Source organism: Nicotiana tabacum, chromosome 11 (assembly GCF_000715075.1).
Source record: "Nicotiana tabacum cultivar K326 chromosome 11, ASM71507v2, whole genome shotgun sequence".
Lineage (NCBI taxonomy): Eukaryota > Viridiplantae > Streptophyta > Magnoliopsida > Solanales > Solanaceae > Nicotiana > Nicotiana tabacum.
In genome coordinates, this window is record NC_134090.1 from 162,187,164 (window position 1) to 162,203,375 (window position 16,212).

The 16,212-nt window shown below is 37.4% G+C and overlaps 1 protein-coding gene across 1 annotated transcript; it reads left to right on the forward strand.

The window, feature by feature from the left end:
• Positions 1-338: 338 nt before the first annotated feature.
• Positions 339-974, forward strand: LOC142166104 (uncharacterized). Its single transcript, XM_075224522.1, has one exon. It carries the CDS (start codon positions 339-341, stop codon positions 972-974), a length of 636 nt encoding a protein of 211 aa, XP_075080623.1.
• The last annotated feature ends 15,238 nt before the right edge of the window (positions 975-16,212 follow it).

Genomic DNA, 16,212 nt, shown 5'->3' on the forward strand with positions numbered 1-16,212 from the left:
GATGGTGAAAGATTGTTAGATTAATCTCGAAGGTGTAAAGCTTGCCAATTTCAAGATAACTTCATCCATCAACCACCTAAAGTATTTCACCCAAGTGTTGCCTCTTGACCATTTGATGCTTGGGATTTGGATGTTGTTGGTCCATTGTAAAGTCTTCTAGTGGACATTTATACATTTTGGCCGCAACTGATTACTTCTCGAGGTGGGCTGAAGTTGTTTCTCTTAAGTAAGTAAAGGAGGAAAATGTTGTTCATTTCATCCTAGTCAATATTATCTATCGCCTTGGCATTCCTCGATATATATTGACAGAAAATGGTAATCCATTTGATAAAAAGTTGATGAACAAAATATGTGATCTTTTTGGCTTCAAGCAACGCAATACCTCCAAGTATTATGATGTTGTCAATGGACTTGCTGATGCATTTAATAAGACGCTCTGCAACTTGTTGAAAATGGTTGTCTCTGAGTCTAAAAGAGATTGGCATAATAAAATGGAAGAAGTATTTTGGGCATATAGGACCACATATCGCACACCAACGCAAGCGACTCCTTATCCACTTATTTATGGAGTTGAAGCAGTCCTTCCACTTAAGCGTCAAATCCCATCGTTACAGCTTGTCATTCAAGAAGGACTCACTGATGAAGAAAATGCTCGGTTACGCCTTGGAGAATTGGAAGGTCTTGATGAAAAGAGGCTAGAAGCTCAAAAAAGCCTTGAATGTTATCAAGCTTGTCTGTCTCGATCTTTTAACAAAAGGGCGCGCCTTAGATTTTTCCAAGTGGATGACCAAGTTCTTGTGGTCAAAAGACTTATTATTACCTCTCGTCGATCTGGGGGCAAATTCTCTGCTAAGTGGGATGCACCATATGTTGTACAAGAGGTATACTCAAGTGGCACTTACGAGATAGTTGACTCAGAAAGTTTGCAGATTGGCCCTATCTATGGAAAATTCATGAAGAGATACTATCCTTGAAGAAAACAAATACACTCCTCGATGCACGAGCATAAAATGCATGTTACTCATGGCCCGTAAGAGTATAAACTATGCACGACCCCAAAAAAGTCTACTAGGTTGAAAATCTCGAAAGAGGCGGCCTAGGAAAAAGGTAGGACATTTCAAAAAAAAGAACTCACTCATTGTGAACTATAGTATGACTTGATCCTCTTCACCGAGGTACGTAGGCAGCTTAGAGTTTCATTCTACGTTCAGTCATATGAGTTCAAAAATACATATTACCCAAGGCATTATTCGAATGAGGTATGATGGAATATAATTCACTTTATTGACCTTGAAAATTAGGTGTATATGTATTCTTTCATTGAACTTTCTATCTTATCTTGATGGCTCAATGGGGGCAAGTCTTCCATGTCATATTGAGGTCTTTGATGGAATGATTGTAGTTTTTTTAATAAGAGGCTAAATATTCAATTTAAGTCTCCAATTCTAAGTCAAGTCAATTTTGCCAAGTCTGTAACATCATCAATTTGAAGTGTTCAAGTCTGCTAGGTCTTAAAGTTGTAGTCTTTAAGTGCGCCAAGTTTCAAATCTATAAAGTATTAAAAAAATTTCACTTGTTACGAACTATGTAATGACTTGATCCTCTTCATAGAGGTAAGTAGGCAACATAGAATTTTTATTCTAAGTTCAATCACATTAATAAAAAGAAAAGTGTGAATTTTTTAGAATACGTGGATAAACTACCAAGTCCTGATCGTTGAAGCTCATAAAAAAAAAGCAAGAACAAAAGGGAACATTTATGAGGACATGCAATATAAAGTGAAATAAAAGAAGTTTTATTGCTAATGAGAACATATACTAAACAATCAAATGCGAGAAGAAAGGGAAAACCAAATAGAAAAGTGTTTATAGCCTAATCTAAACACAACATGTTGTTGGCCAAATCCTTGAGCATAACTTCTTCTTCTTCTCCAAACTGGTCAAGTCATCAACAGCCAAAAAGGAATTGCAGCATGTGTCATACTCCTTTCTAGCAGTTGAGGCTCCTAACTTGGTTTCCTCAACTTCTTTCTCAGTTATGTAAGAAAGTGAGGCCATGGATGTCATTACATCAGATAAGACTAAGGCTCTCTTTGAAGTAATTGCTAACTCCGTATAAATACAGAAGTGGCCTACGAGACTAGATAGGGAAAAAAACAGTAAAAACAAAAAGAAGTCCCAAAGCCAGAAAATTAAGGGAGGCAAGGAAAAAGTCAAACAAGGAAGAAGGACTAGACACCCAGAGGACGTTGAAGAGGAATTCCAAGCTTTGGATATTAATCAAGTTCAAGTGAAATAGGCAGAACAAAACAAATTGAACAAAGGAAGGAAGAGATTCAGTTCTAAAGCATATATTCCCAGAGAAGTCACCCTAAGTTCAGAAGTAAATAAGGAAAGCTAGGCACAAGGGATGGGAGAAAGGGACTCTAGTCTTATGAATGTTCCCCTCTTTGGGTTGAATCCCAAAATTGATGAACAATATGCTGGGAGAAATCCAAGAAGAAGCTGACATGGGATGCTGGATGAGTAATAATTAATGATCTTGAGTTTCTTCGAGCTATTATGAAGCCCCCCAAATTGATACGAGAGAATATACAGTCTACAAAGACCATGATAATGACACTCTCATGGAAAGTCTTCCAGAAGAACATATCAACTCCAAATCTGATGATGAACTGATACAAGGTGCTAGAAAAGGCTTATTCATTAAAGTCAATAAGTATTTCCCTAACCAAGTTCAACAGAATGTGACTTTCTTCAACAACTTATCTCCAAGAAATTTGCAATGTCCTATCAGAAGGAAAACCAAGTTTACTTCTAAGGATGGAACAGACAACAACTTATGAGGAGAACAAAGCGATCTATACCCTAATGTTTCCCATGATTAACACCATCTCATGGAATATTAGGGGGATTAGGTCACAAGGTGCTACTGAAAGACTTAAAACCATTAAACAATAATACAAAATGCCTTTTATCTTCCTACAAGAACCTATGGCTAAGGAAAGAAAGATAAACAGGTTCCAAAGAAGTTTGGGTATCATTCTTGTTTCCATAATTGCTCAAACAAAATTCGAATCTTATCGTCCAATGAGTATGTTATTGACATCATGGAGGATAAAGAACAATATGTCTTGATCCACATCACATAACACAGGGGCCCCTATCCTTCTTTGTGATTATGGTATATGCCAAATGTGATGAGCAACTGAGAACTATTCTATGGAAGGATCTTAGAGCTACTACCAGTAAGGTGGTATGGTCTTTGGGCATTGTTGGTGATTCTAATGTTATCACTAATGCTGAAGAAAAACAAGGGGGTAGACCTTTCAGAAGTAAGGAGAGCTTTGATTTTCTCTCTTGTTTATCTAACTGTGACTTGCAAGATGGGGGTTATGTGGGCTCTGCAGTGACAATAGGGACCCCAAACACTATGGAAAAAATTGGATTGATTGGCTTGTAATGTTGATTAGTATGATCAGTTTGGAGGGACTTATGTCACCCACATCTCTAGATCTTGCTCTGATCATGCTCCTCTGTTGATTACTTGTGGTTCTAATTACTCAGACCATATCAGATACTTTAAGTTTTTGAACTTCTGGGTAGATCATAAGGACTATCTAAGTGTATTTCAACATGCCTGGTCTGGAGATGATACTGGTAATGCTCTATATAATTTACATAAAAAATTAACAAGGTTTGCAGTGCATTAAGCTCATGGTCCAGAAGTGCCTTTGGGATATATATGAGGAACCTAAAAGACTTGAAGCAACATCCATTGGTGACAATAGCCAAAGTAACAGACTGAATCTTTCAAAAGCAAGAGCAGAATTCACCAGGTTTTTGCAGCTTCAAGACAGCGTACTCGGGCAAAAAACCAGAGTCAAGTGGCGAACAGAAGGTGATGAGAACATTGATTTCTTCCATGGTGCAATAAAGGATAGGAGAAAAATGTTGTCTACCATAAAGATTAAAGACGATAATGGCAACTGCGTAGAGGGCACCTCTTAAATTGCTGAGGCAGGGGTGAATTTTTTCCAGCAGTTGTTTAATGCATAGAATACCACTAAAGATATGCAAGCCTTGAATGTTATCAAGCAACTGATCAACGAGGAGGACAACAGCTTCCTCATGTCCACCCCCACTATTGAAGAAGTTAAAGACAATGTTTTCTCCATTGATCTGGACAGTGCTCCTAGCCCGGATGGCCTCAGTGGAATTTTTTTTCAAACTGCTTGGTTAGTGATCAGTGGTGATATTTATAGAGCAGTGGTTTCCTTCTTTCATAGGGCTTTTCTTCAAAAATTCTTTATTCATACTTGCTTGATTATGCTTCCTAAGGTTGACTCCCCTCAAGATTTCTAAGATATTAGACCTTTCAGCCTTTGTAATATCACGAGAAAGATCATTGCCAAGGTTATAAATACAAGACTTAGCTCTCTCGTGCCTAAAATCATCTCCAATAACCAAAGTGGTTTTGTTAAGGAAGATCCATCACTGAAAACATCCTTTTGGCATAAGAAATTGTGTCGGATATTATGAAGCCTAAGAGGGGTGGTAGTGTTGTTATTAAGCTAGATATGACCAAAGCATATGATAGAGTATCTTGGCCGTATCTCTATTTTTTGTTGAGGCATATGGGATTCTCTGAAGAGTTGGTTGACCTTATTTACAGATTCATCTCAAATAACTGGTACTCCTTGATTGTTAATGGTAGCAGGCATGGATTCTTTAACTCCAGTAGGGGGCTTAGATAGGGTGATCCTCTATCTCCGTCTCTATTTGTCCTCAGTGCTGAATTACTCTCTCAAATGCTTAATGCCCTTCATGAAAACAGAAGATTTTATGGCTTCTACATGAACAGAAATGGCCCTCAAGTCAACTACCTAGCCTTTGCTGATGATACTATCCTCTTCACTAGTGATGAAAAATATTCCCTCCAAATTGTCCTTGATGTGCTAAACACCTATGAGGCTACTTCTGGGCAATTGATTAACAAGCACAAAAGCTGCTATGCTATGGCAGATAATACTCCTCAAAGCACCACTAGATGATTTGGAGGGATTCTGGGCATGAGGTTTGATAAGCTACCTATGAAATATCTAAGGTGTCCTCTTTACTATGGAAGAAAGAAGTTTAATATTTTTACTGATATGGTGACCAAGACTATCAACAGAATAAGGGGTTGGCATTTAAAATTCTTATCTAACAGGGGCAAGGCTGTCCTTATAAGACATGTTCTTTTAGCAATCAATATCCATACATTGGCAGCTGTACATCCACCAAAAGGTACATTAGAGATGATTGAAAAGTTTATAGCCATGTTCTTTTGGTCTGGGCAGGAAGATGGTGGAAAATATCATTGGGTCCCATGGTCCAAATTATGTTTTCCTTATGAAGAAGGGGGAGCTAAATTTAGGAAGCTTGAAGATGTTGCTAATGCTTTCATTGCTAAACAATGATGCAACCTTAGGACCTCAAATTCTCTATGGGCACAATTTATAAAAGTCAAATATTATATTGATGGGCATCCAGTCAAATCTCAATGGAGGAATGTGCACTCTCACAGTTGGAAGGTCATATGTAAACTGAAGAATAGAATAGAGCCTTTCATCCAATAGAAAGTGAGGAATGGTAATGTCAGTTTTTGATTTGACAATTGGTCTAAACTTGGTCCTCTTTACAGTAGAATGACATGAGATGCTATTCAGGATACTATCAAAGTTAATGAAGTCTTAATAGATGGTCAATGGAATTGGAATGCACTTCAGAACCAGCCAAATGATGCTTTGAAAGACTTGATCTCTAGCCTGCAGATCAACCTCAATTCAGAAGAAGAAGACAATCCAATTTGGAATGAGGCTCAAGAAGGAAACTTTTTCATATCTTCTGCCTGGAAGAAACTGAGACAAAGCAGGCAGCCTATCCAGTTTGACTCCAAGATTTGGCATAGGGATGTGCCATTCAAAATGGCATGCATTACCTGGAGAGCTATTCATGATATAATTCTCACTGATGATAGGATTAAAAAATTTGGTACTAACATTATTTCCAAGTATTGTTGTTTCTGTTCATGTATAAATATACAACTAGACTGCTCAACATCTATTCAACAGTGGACAATATGCCCAGCTACTATGGGATTGCTATGCAGGCAAACTTGGTATCTTACACGGGGGAGTACCTATGAGAAACTTGATTGCAAATTGTTGGAACTAAAATGCTCCTAACTCTATCTCTCTGCTTACATCTGTAGGATACTACTGCCTATAGTGATATGGGAACTATGGAGGTCAAGATGTAGCTCTAGATATTAAATGGAGAGACCATTAGTGGCAAGGTCTATCTCATTGGTCAGCTACAACATTGTGCAATTTGTCAAAGCCTTTAAGAAAATTGAGATAAATTATACTTGGGAGAATCTATGCAAAGTTGGTGACTTGACCCTAAGAGAAACCAACACGTCAACTGTCAAAATGGATTAAACCACCTGTTCTGTTTGTAAAACTAAACAATGATGGTTCTTGTAGATGTTGCGGAAGCCAAATGTATATAGTGTGAATAAGTCACAACTACTATACCAAAAATTATGACAGCCACTAAATAATAAATAAGATAATAAAGCAACAATAAAGGGAACACCAGAATTTACGAGGTTCGGCTAATTTTGCCTACTCCTCGGACACAACCAATATTTTATTTCACTCCAAAAATACAAGTGAAATAATACTAAAGAGAGAAGATACAAATGCCTTAAACAGATGAGAAGGCAAATGAGAGGTGTCTTTAAATCCTAAACATTAAGCCTTCTTTTATAGGGGGAAAATCCCCCCAACTATTCATTTCCCACCGATGTGGGACAAACATTTCTGCCAACTACTTTAACAAATCTTCACCTTGGCAAAATTTCATATCTTCAATTTTCTCTCAATAACAAATTTTGATTGTGTCTTCATCTTCAATCTTCAGTTTTCAACAATGTTGATCAAATTCAAACAATGTTGAAACTTGACCGCAGTCACCACCTTTGTCAGCATATCAGCAGGATTCTCCGTAGTATGAATTTTCTTCACCGTGACTCCACCTTCTTCTATGATTTCTCGTACGAAATGATACCGAACATCAATGTGCTTCGTTCTTGCATGATAAACTTGGTTCTTCGCTAATTGAATATCACTTTGACTATCATAAAAAATTGTGATACCTTTTTGTTCAACACCAAGCTCCTTTAGCAATCCTTGAAGCCAAATTGCCTCTTTCACAGCCTCTGTAATAGCCATGTACTCTGCCTCTGTTGTAGACAAAGCAACTGTTGACTGCAAAGTAGACTTCCAACTAACTGGTGCTTTTGCAAAAGTAAACACATAACCAGTAGTTGATCTTCGTTTGTCCAGATCACCCGCAAAATCTGAGTCACAATATCCAACTACAGACTAATTGTCTTCCTGCTCAAAAACTAACCCGACATCTACAGTATTATGAATATACCGTAGAATCCACTTCACAGCTTGCCAATGCTCCTTCCCTGGATTGTGCATATATCTGCTAATAACTCCAACAACTTGTGAAATGCCAGGCCTTGTGCAAACCATTGCATACATCAAGCTACCAACAACATTTGCGTATGGTACCTTTGACATATACTTTCGTTCAGCTTCATCCATTGGTGACATAGTAGTACTTAGCTTAAAATGGGAAGCAAGTGGAGTAAACTGGCTTAGTCTTGTCATCTATGCCAAAACGTTGAAGTACTCTCTTCAAATATTCCTTTTGAGATAAACAGAGTTTCTTTGAACGTCTATCTCTAATTATCTCCATGCCAAGAATTTTCTTTGCCTCACCTAGATCCTTCATCTCGAACTCCTTCTTCAGTTGAATCTTCAACTTATCAATTTCTTCCGAATTCTTGGAAGCTATCAACATATCATCAACATATAGGAGAAGATATACAAAGGAACCATCTTTAAGCCTGCGCAAATACACACAATGATCGTATTTGCTTCTCTTGTACCCTTGCCGCAACATAAACTCGTCAAATCACTTGTACCATTGTCTAGAAGATTATTTCAATCCGTACAATGATTTTTCAAGTTTGCACACCATATTTTCTTTTCCAGCAACTTTGAATCCTTCTGGCTGAGTCATGTAGATTTCCTCCTCCAAGTTTCCATGTAAAAACGCAGTTTTTACATCCATCTGAATTAGTTCCAAATCCAATTGTGCTACCAAAGCCAACATAATTCTAATGGAGGAATGTTTTACAACTGGAGAAAATACTTCATTGTAATCAATTCCCTCCTTTTGAGCATATCCTTTGGCCACCAATCTTGCTTTGTAGCGAACATCTAATTGGTTAGGAAATCCTTCTTTCTTTGCAAATACCCATTTGCACCCAATTGCTTTCTTTCCCTTCGGGAGATTGGCCAATCTCCATGTATGATTCTGATGAAGGGACTGTATTTCATCATTCATGGCAATCCTCCACTTATCTTCTTCTGAACTTTGGACTGCGTCTTTATAAGTGGTAGGAACATCATCAGCTACAATTGAGGTTGCACAAGCAACCGTCTCTATGAGACGAACAGGTTTCGTTATTGTTCTTTTTGGCCTGCTGGTTGCTATTGATTCAAGTTGTTGTTGAGGTTCCTGAGTTGGAATCTCCTCTACTGGCTCTCCTTCCAGAGGGTAATCTTCATTTGTTTCCTCCTCTGCTTCTTGTGTAGGAAAAATAAATTTTCCCTCAAACTCCACCTGCTTAGAAGCACCTTTATTTTGTTTGGTGTCTTCTGTTACCTTATTTACCATAGCAGATTCATCAAAGGTAACATCCCTGCTGAATATTACTTTCTTTGTCATAGGACACCATAAGCGATATCCTTTGACTCCAGAAGTAATTCCCATAAAAATAGCCTTCTTTGCCCTTGGATCCAATTTTGACTCCGTCACATGATAATATGCAGTTGAGCCAAACACGTGCAAAGAGTCATAATCTAAAGCAGGCTTTCCATACCATTTTTCAAATGGTGTCTTGCCATCACTAGCAGCAGATGGTAAGCGATTAATGAGGTGGCATGCATATGTAACTGCCTCAGCCCAAAATTCTTTGCCCAAGCCAGCATTGAACAACATACACCGTACCTTCTCCAGCAAGGTCCGGTTCATACGTTCAGCCACTCCATTCTGTTGTGGTGTATGTCTGACAGTGAAGTGTCGGACGATGCCATCATTTTGACAGACCTTATTGAAATGATCATTTTTGTATTCACCTCCATTGTCTGTGCGAATACACTTGATCCTCTTGCCTGTTTGATTCTCCACCATCGTCTTCCATTTGAGAAAAATTTCCAGCACTTCATCTTTGTTTTTCATTGTATACACCCACACTCTTCGAGAAAAATCATCAACAAAGGTTACAAAATAGTGCTTCCCACCCAATGAAGGTGTTTTGGAAGGACCCCAAACATCAGAGTGTACATAATCCAAAATGCCTTTAGTATTATGGATCGCTGTACCAAATTTAACCCTTGTCTATTTCCCTTTGACACAATGCTCACAAAACTCCAAGTTGCAAGCCTTTACTCCTTTTAACAATCCTTGATCTGATAGAGTTTTCAAGGATTTTCCTCCAGCATGTCCCAAGCGCATGTGCCATAGCTTGGTTGCTTCTGCCTCTTTGTCGTCACTGGATGTCACTGTCGCTGTCCCAATAACTGTACTGCCACGATAGCGGTACATATTATTATTCTTCCGATTAGCCTTCATTACCACTAGTGCACCAGAGCATACTCTCATCACTCCATTTTCTGCAATGATTTTGAACCCTTTTGATTCTAGGGCTCCTACAGAGATGAGATTCTTCTTCAAATCCAGTATAAATAGAACATCTGTTAATGTTCTGATCATTCTATCATGGTTCCTTAATCGTATTGAACCAATGCCATATGAGGTAAGAGGGCTGTTATCCGCTGTGTGGATGACTCCATATTCTCCTTCTTGAAATTCCACAAACCAGTCCCCGTTGGGACACATATAATGGCTACAAGCCGAGTCCATCAACCATATGTATGATAATGTTAATGACTCTGTTGTAACTAATGAGAAGTCTGAATCATCACAATCAGCTACATTTGAATCCATAATGGCCTTTCCATTATTATATTTGGCCTTATTCTTCAACTTCGGACAGTCTTTCTTCCAGTGCCCTTTTTCTCGACAAAAGGCACATTCATCTTTGCTGGGTCTGGATCTTGACTTGGATCTTCCCTTCTTTTTCCTCGTTTGATTCTGAGAACGACCCCTTACAAATAGTGCTTCTCCTTCTCCGCCCTTCTGTTTTTCTCGCTTTCTTTGTTCATAGCTGTACAAAGCCGAACAAACTTCTCTGAGAGAAACTTCGTCATTTCCATGGAGTAGAGTAGTTTCAAGGTGCTCGTACTCATCAGGAAGTGACGCCAACAACATCAAGGTCAAGTCACCATCATCATAAGTTGTATCCATATTTTGCAAATCTGTGACCAACTTATTAAAACTGGTGATATGTTCATTCATCGTGGTACCAGGAACATAGGTGAAGTGAAACAGTCTCTTCTTCATGTACAATTTATTTTGACTGTTTTTCTTCAAAAATTTATCCTCCAGTGCTTTCCATAATTTACTTGCAGAAGTTTCCTTTGTGTATGGATATTTCTGCTCTCTAGCAAGGTAGGATCGAATGGTACCGCAAGCAACACGGTTGATAATTCTCCAATCTTCTTCTCCAATAACATCTGGTTTCTTTTCTTCAATGGCCAGATCTAGCCCTTGTTGAAAAAGGACATCTAGAACCTCGCCTTGCCACATCCTAAAATGTCCGGACCCGTCAAAAATTTCTACCGCAAATTTCGCATTTGACACAATTCTTGTCATAAGCGAAGATGCCAATGATAACGTATTGTTGACACTTGATGTAGATTCTTCTTGTTTATTGTCTCCCATATTTGACACAAGTATTATTTAATAGCTGACGACACAAATCAAGATTATTTCCTTTCTGGTGTGGAAGATCAGACTAAGCTGCAACCACAGAGCATACTCAGACAGAACCTTGACTCAGTTACCAAGATAAATCTTTTTTGATGTGGAAGATCAGACTATGCTGCAACCACAGAGCATACTTAGACAGTACCTTGGCTCTGATACCAATTGTTGCGGAAGCCAAATGTATATAGTGTGAATAAGTCACAACTACTATACCAAAAATTATGACAGCCACCAAATAATAAATAAGACAATAAAACAACAATAAAGGGAACACCAGAATTTACGAGGTTCGGCTAATTTTGCCTACTCCTCGGACACAACCAATATTTTATTTCACTCCAAAATACAAGTGAAATAATACTAAAGAGAGAAGATACAAATGCCTTAAACAGATGAGAAGGCAAATGAGAGGTGTCTTTAAATCCTAAACATTAAGCCTTCTTTTATAGGGGAAAATCCCCCCAACTATTCATTTCCCACCGATGTGGGACAAATATTTCTGCCAACTACTTTAACAGTAGAAATGGTAAATGTGGAGGAGGTAGTGTAGTTAGGGATAGTTTGGGCAATTTATCATGGCCTAATCTATCACTTTGGGTTAAGGTACTAGCAACTGGGCTGAGGCTAGAGCTTTCTTGTTTGGGATCAAGAGGTGCATCGAAAGGGGGTATAACTTGATCATTGGGGAAATCGATTCCCTATTGCTGCAAAATTGTATCTCTGGCCGCTGCTCAGTTCAATGGAGAATCAAAGAAGATGTCCAAGAAATTAGGAAGCTCATTAATAGGCAATGAATTTTTACCAACCACTGTTTCAGAGAGGCCAATCAAGTTGCGGACAAATTCATTTTTCTAAGCCATAGTTAGGAGAACCTGTACATTTGTACAAACTTTTGCTCATTACCTTGTCAGATTAAAGGGATGCTTAACATGGATAGATGGCAGCTTCCCTCATTTCGAGTCAAGAAGAGGAAACTAAGTATGTTTACCTATGAGTCATCTTGAATCCACAACTTTATTGCCATTTGTTTTGGGTTACCATTCTAAATTCCATAGAATTTCTTATCAAATTGTAAGACCTGCTAGTCCAGGCTCCCAAATGTACATGAAGGTAAGGCCTAGTCCCCCTTCGGCAACTGCTCTTTGCACACAGTGACAATAAAATCATGACTCGTATTTGAGGGGAAAAAAAGAAAGAAAGACGAATCAAATACAGACTGACAATTCTTTCATTAACATACAATTCAATTGACTTCTGAATTAGTCTCAATAAGCAATTGTGAATATCGTATGCGTGTCCCTGTTTGAGATCTGGCCTATGATATTCCATACTCCACATGTCTTGAGTCCTTTTTTTGGGGTCAAAACTTGTATTAAAATTTGTTTAAATTCTTAAGAGGTAATTTCTCAAATGGTCGTTAACTACAACTGCAACACAAGAGTTACAAGCTTTAGAAAAATCTAAGTGTATTGGTGAAAAAATATACTTGACACATGGATTAATGATGCGGTGACAGATGGCACAACAGTTAGAACAATAAAGAAGAACGAAGGTTGGAAGAATGGAATGGAAAAAATACCCACGGGGTTGTTTACAAAGAAATCGTATCTGACAATTGAGAAAGAAGAGATAGGCACGAGTTGCACAATTAAAAACTACAAAGAAGGAAGATTCATTAATAGCCGTGGATATGGAAAAGAAATCGATATGATCCCTAATTTAGCACGATTGGTTATTATTACCATAACCGTTACATATTATTCAAGTAACGAGCAATCAATGTAATTAATATTAGTAAAGAGAGGGAACTAAATATGGCAAAGCAGTTACATATAGTATCCTTATATAAAACACCCTTACCATACTTTGTACGATCATCAAGGAGTTCATAAATATATACTACCAGTCTTTTATTCTTACTTTTAAGTTTGATTGAAGATTCTTACTCTCAAGTCTCAACTCTTGAAAGGAAACTACAATTAACAATAAGATTTACTTTTCTTTATTCTCCGAATATTTTACTTTCATAATTTCTTATTCTTCTATTGTATTAGGAAAAGTGAAGTAAAATTAGTTATTAGAAATTCGATTTATTTTGTTGGGGGAGGAGCTCAGACTCCTGCGACCCGCACTCCAGAGCAACGGATCCATGTTGATTAGGCCCAGAGGTTATTCTAGTACAACCTATTGTTCTGGTTCAGCCCGCGGTTAGGGAAGCAACATCTGAGGAGGAGTAGCTTAGACTTGAGAGGTTCAAGAAGTATCACCCTCCTACTTTCAGTTGTTTGGCTTCAGAGGATGCCAATGGTTTTCTAGAGGAGTGCCCCCGTATTCTCCGCACCATGGGTATTGTAGAGACGGGTGAGGTTGCTTTTACTACATTCCAGCTATCGGGAGCAGCGTATCAGTGGTGGCGAGTGTACGATGATGGTAGCCCAGCCAACACAACTTCACTTACGTGGACTCGATTTTCAGAGTTGTTCTTAAAAAAGTTTGTTCCTCAGACTTTTAGGGATGCAGGCACGCAGAGTTTGAGCAGCTGCGCCAGGGTACTATGACAGTGTCAGAGTATGTTGTCCTAGTGATTTGTCGAGACATGCACCTGCTTTGGTCTCTACAATCAGAGAGCGAGTTCGTCGATTTATTGAGGGTCTCAACTATGGTATTAGATTCAGCATGGCTCGCGAGTTGGAGATAAATACCTCATGTCAGCAGGTGGTAGAGATTGCACGGATGTTTAAGGGTATACGAGGTCGTGAAAGAGAGACAGGGAGGCCAAAAGGCCTTGGGGTACTGGAGGATTTAGCGGTGGTCACGTCGCAGCTACTTATTATTTGTTTTGGCCGCAAAAACTTTTTTTGGTTAAACACTAAGTATTATCAGAAGTTCTCAACAGGAAAGTAATGTGGCTGTTTCGTCAGTTTCACATTTCTCTTGCATTTAAATTTTTCTTTTTAAAGGTATAGAAGAGCAGCAAATAGTAGGCATAATATTTCAAGACTACCTACCAGCAATTGCTTCTGGTTTGTACTCTTGATTGTGACACTTGCAAATCTTACTTTACATGCTAGTAATGTGAGGACAAGGTATATAAGTTTCCAAAATAAATAACTAAATAGCTTAGTCCAAATTCTTTCCAGAGCTCTGAACAACAATGAAAAACAGTTCCACTTTACACCATTTGAGAAAACAAAATTTTTTTCAACCAAAAAGAAAAAGAAAAAGAAAACAAAATTTTGATTCAAAGGGAAGTTTGGCATCATTGTAGAGCCAATCAAGGTATGTTCTTGAATGTTGAAAAGTACGTATAACGGTGAGATCAGCTTTTTGTAAAATTCACTTCATTGATTTATTCAGACCACCTCATGATAGTATCTATTAGTACTTTCACGGTTAAAAAAAGAAAAAGGAGGAATCACTCTATTTTTTCCCATTCATTCCTGGGCCCTTCTCCCCCAGTTCCTATTCTACCTACCAATGAATTCTCCATAATAATTCGTAAATATTACTACCGGAATTATATTGTACATCCAGTATAGTCCCAAGAAGACATGATCTTAGTAGTTACGGATCCAACATTTTATATAAGCGGGTTCAAGTAAACACTAAAATCGCGACGACAGTCGACAATAAGAATTGGCGTATTTTTTTCTATTCCCGCAATACCCCTGAAAAATATTGTTTGATGTGGTAAGAAATTTAAAAACAGATAAATAGTTATATAAAATAAAAATTATATCAAAATTTACCTACTTATAAATAAATAATTAAAAAAAATAAGAGGATCTTGCATTTCTGTATATAGGCAAGGCATAAAGAATAACAAAGAAAGAAAACAAGTACTAAGAATACAAATAGATCAATTTTTTTTTTGTAAGACTTAACTTTTTTGCTTGTCTTCAATTTTAATTTTTATGTTTTAGTCTTATAATTAGTTAAGTAACTAGTGTAGCAATTTTGAAACACCATAAATAAAATATAAACAAAATAAACAAACAATTTAAAACTAAAACAATAAATAAGTAAATAAAAATAACTAATCTAACCTTCATGTATAACAAAGAAGAAGAAGCAGAAAAATAGGAGTACACAACTTTATAAATTACAAAAGAATTTAAACTAAGTAAAGATGTACTATTTGAAAATTATAAATATATAAAAAATTAATATTATAAAAATTCCAATATAATTTTCATTTCTCATATGTTCAATAGGAATCTAGACTAAACTATATATATATATATATATATTAATGTTTTGGACGCACACTTCGTAACTTCAAATAACGAAAGCCAAAAACAACGTAAGTAAAAAAAATCTTACAAAAGCGAAAACAACGCAAGTAAAAAAATCTTCAAACAACGAGAGCGAAAAACAATTCATGTAAAACAGAATATGCTACCGCAAGGATTCGAACCCGGTACCATGACCAGTAATTGAACCCGCACTACCGCTAAGCTACGCCTCTCCATGAATTTATACATGTAAATAGCAAGTTTTTTTGGCGAAGCAGATTCAGTTGAACCCCTTTGATCCTTTGATCCTACCTAGGTCCTCCCCGGATCCTAGGCTGATATTTGACATGTACCCCCTTTTCCATGTCCATCACAAGGAAAAGCATCAAATCCATTGGAACGAGGGTAAAAAAAAAAAAAGATAGGCCAATTATTTCTACATGTTTCATTAGTAACATTCCCTTGAGACTTTTTCTCGGTGGACCGAGGGGAAAACGGACTCGTTGGAAGAGGGATGTACCATGAGAGAAACAAGGACGTCAACCTCTTTCAAATATACAATATTTCTTGAAATGTATAAATATTTGCAGGAGCAGCTTTCATCCCATCGAGCCTTTAGTCAAAGCATTAGAGTTTCAAACCCAGATAGCGCATTTCTTCAGATTATGCTACTGAAAATATATTTATTCCAATATTCATGTTTGAAATATAATCAAGCAGTGTCAAATTGATGGATGTGCAAAATTTAGTTGTAGCACTCCCTTTGTGTTTGAGTAGCTCTTTGCAGATCCTCAGTCCATCACTAGGATCTTGTGGGTTTCTGATAAAATCACTAAAAATTTTACCTTTTCTTTATTCTGATTTATCTAAAAGGCAGATGTTTTTCCGAATGATCAAAGAAACTTCCAGCTACAATTAAAGAAATGAGTTGACATATCTGACCATTCTTATATCATAGA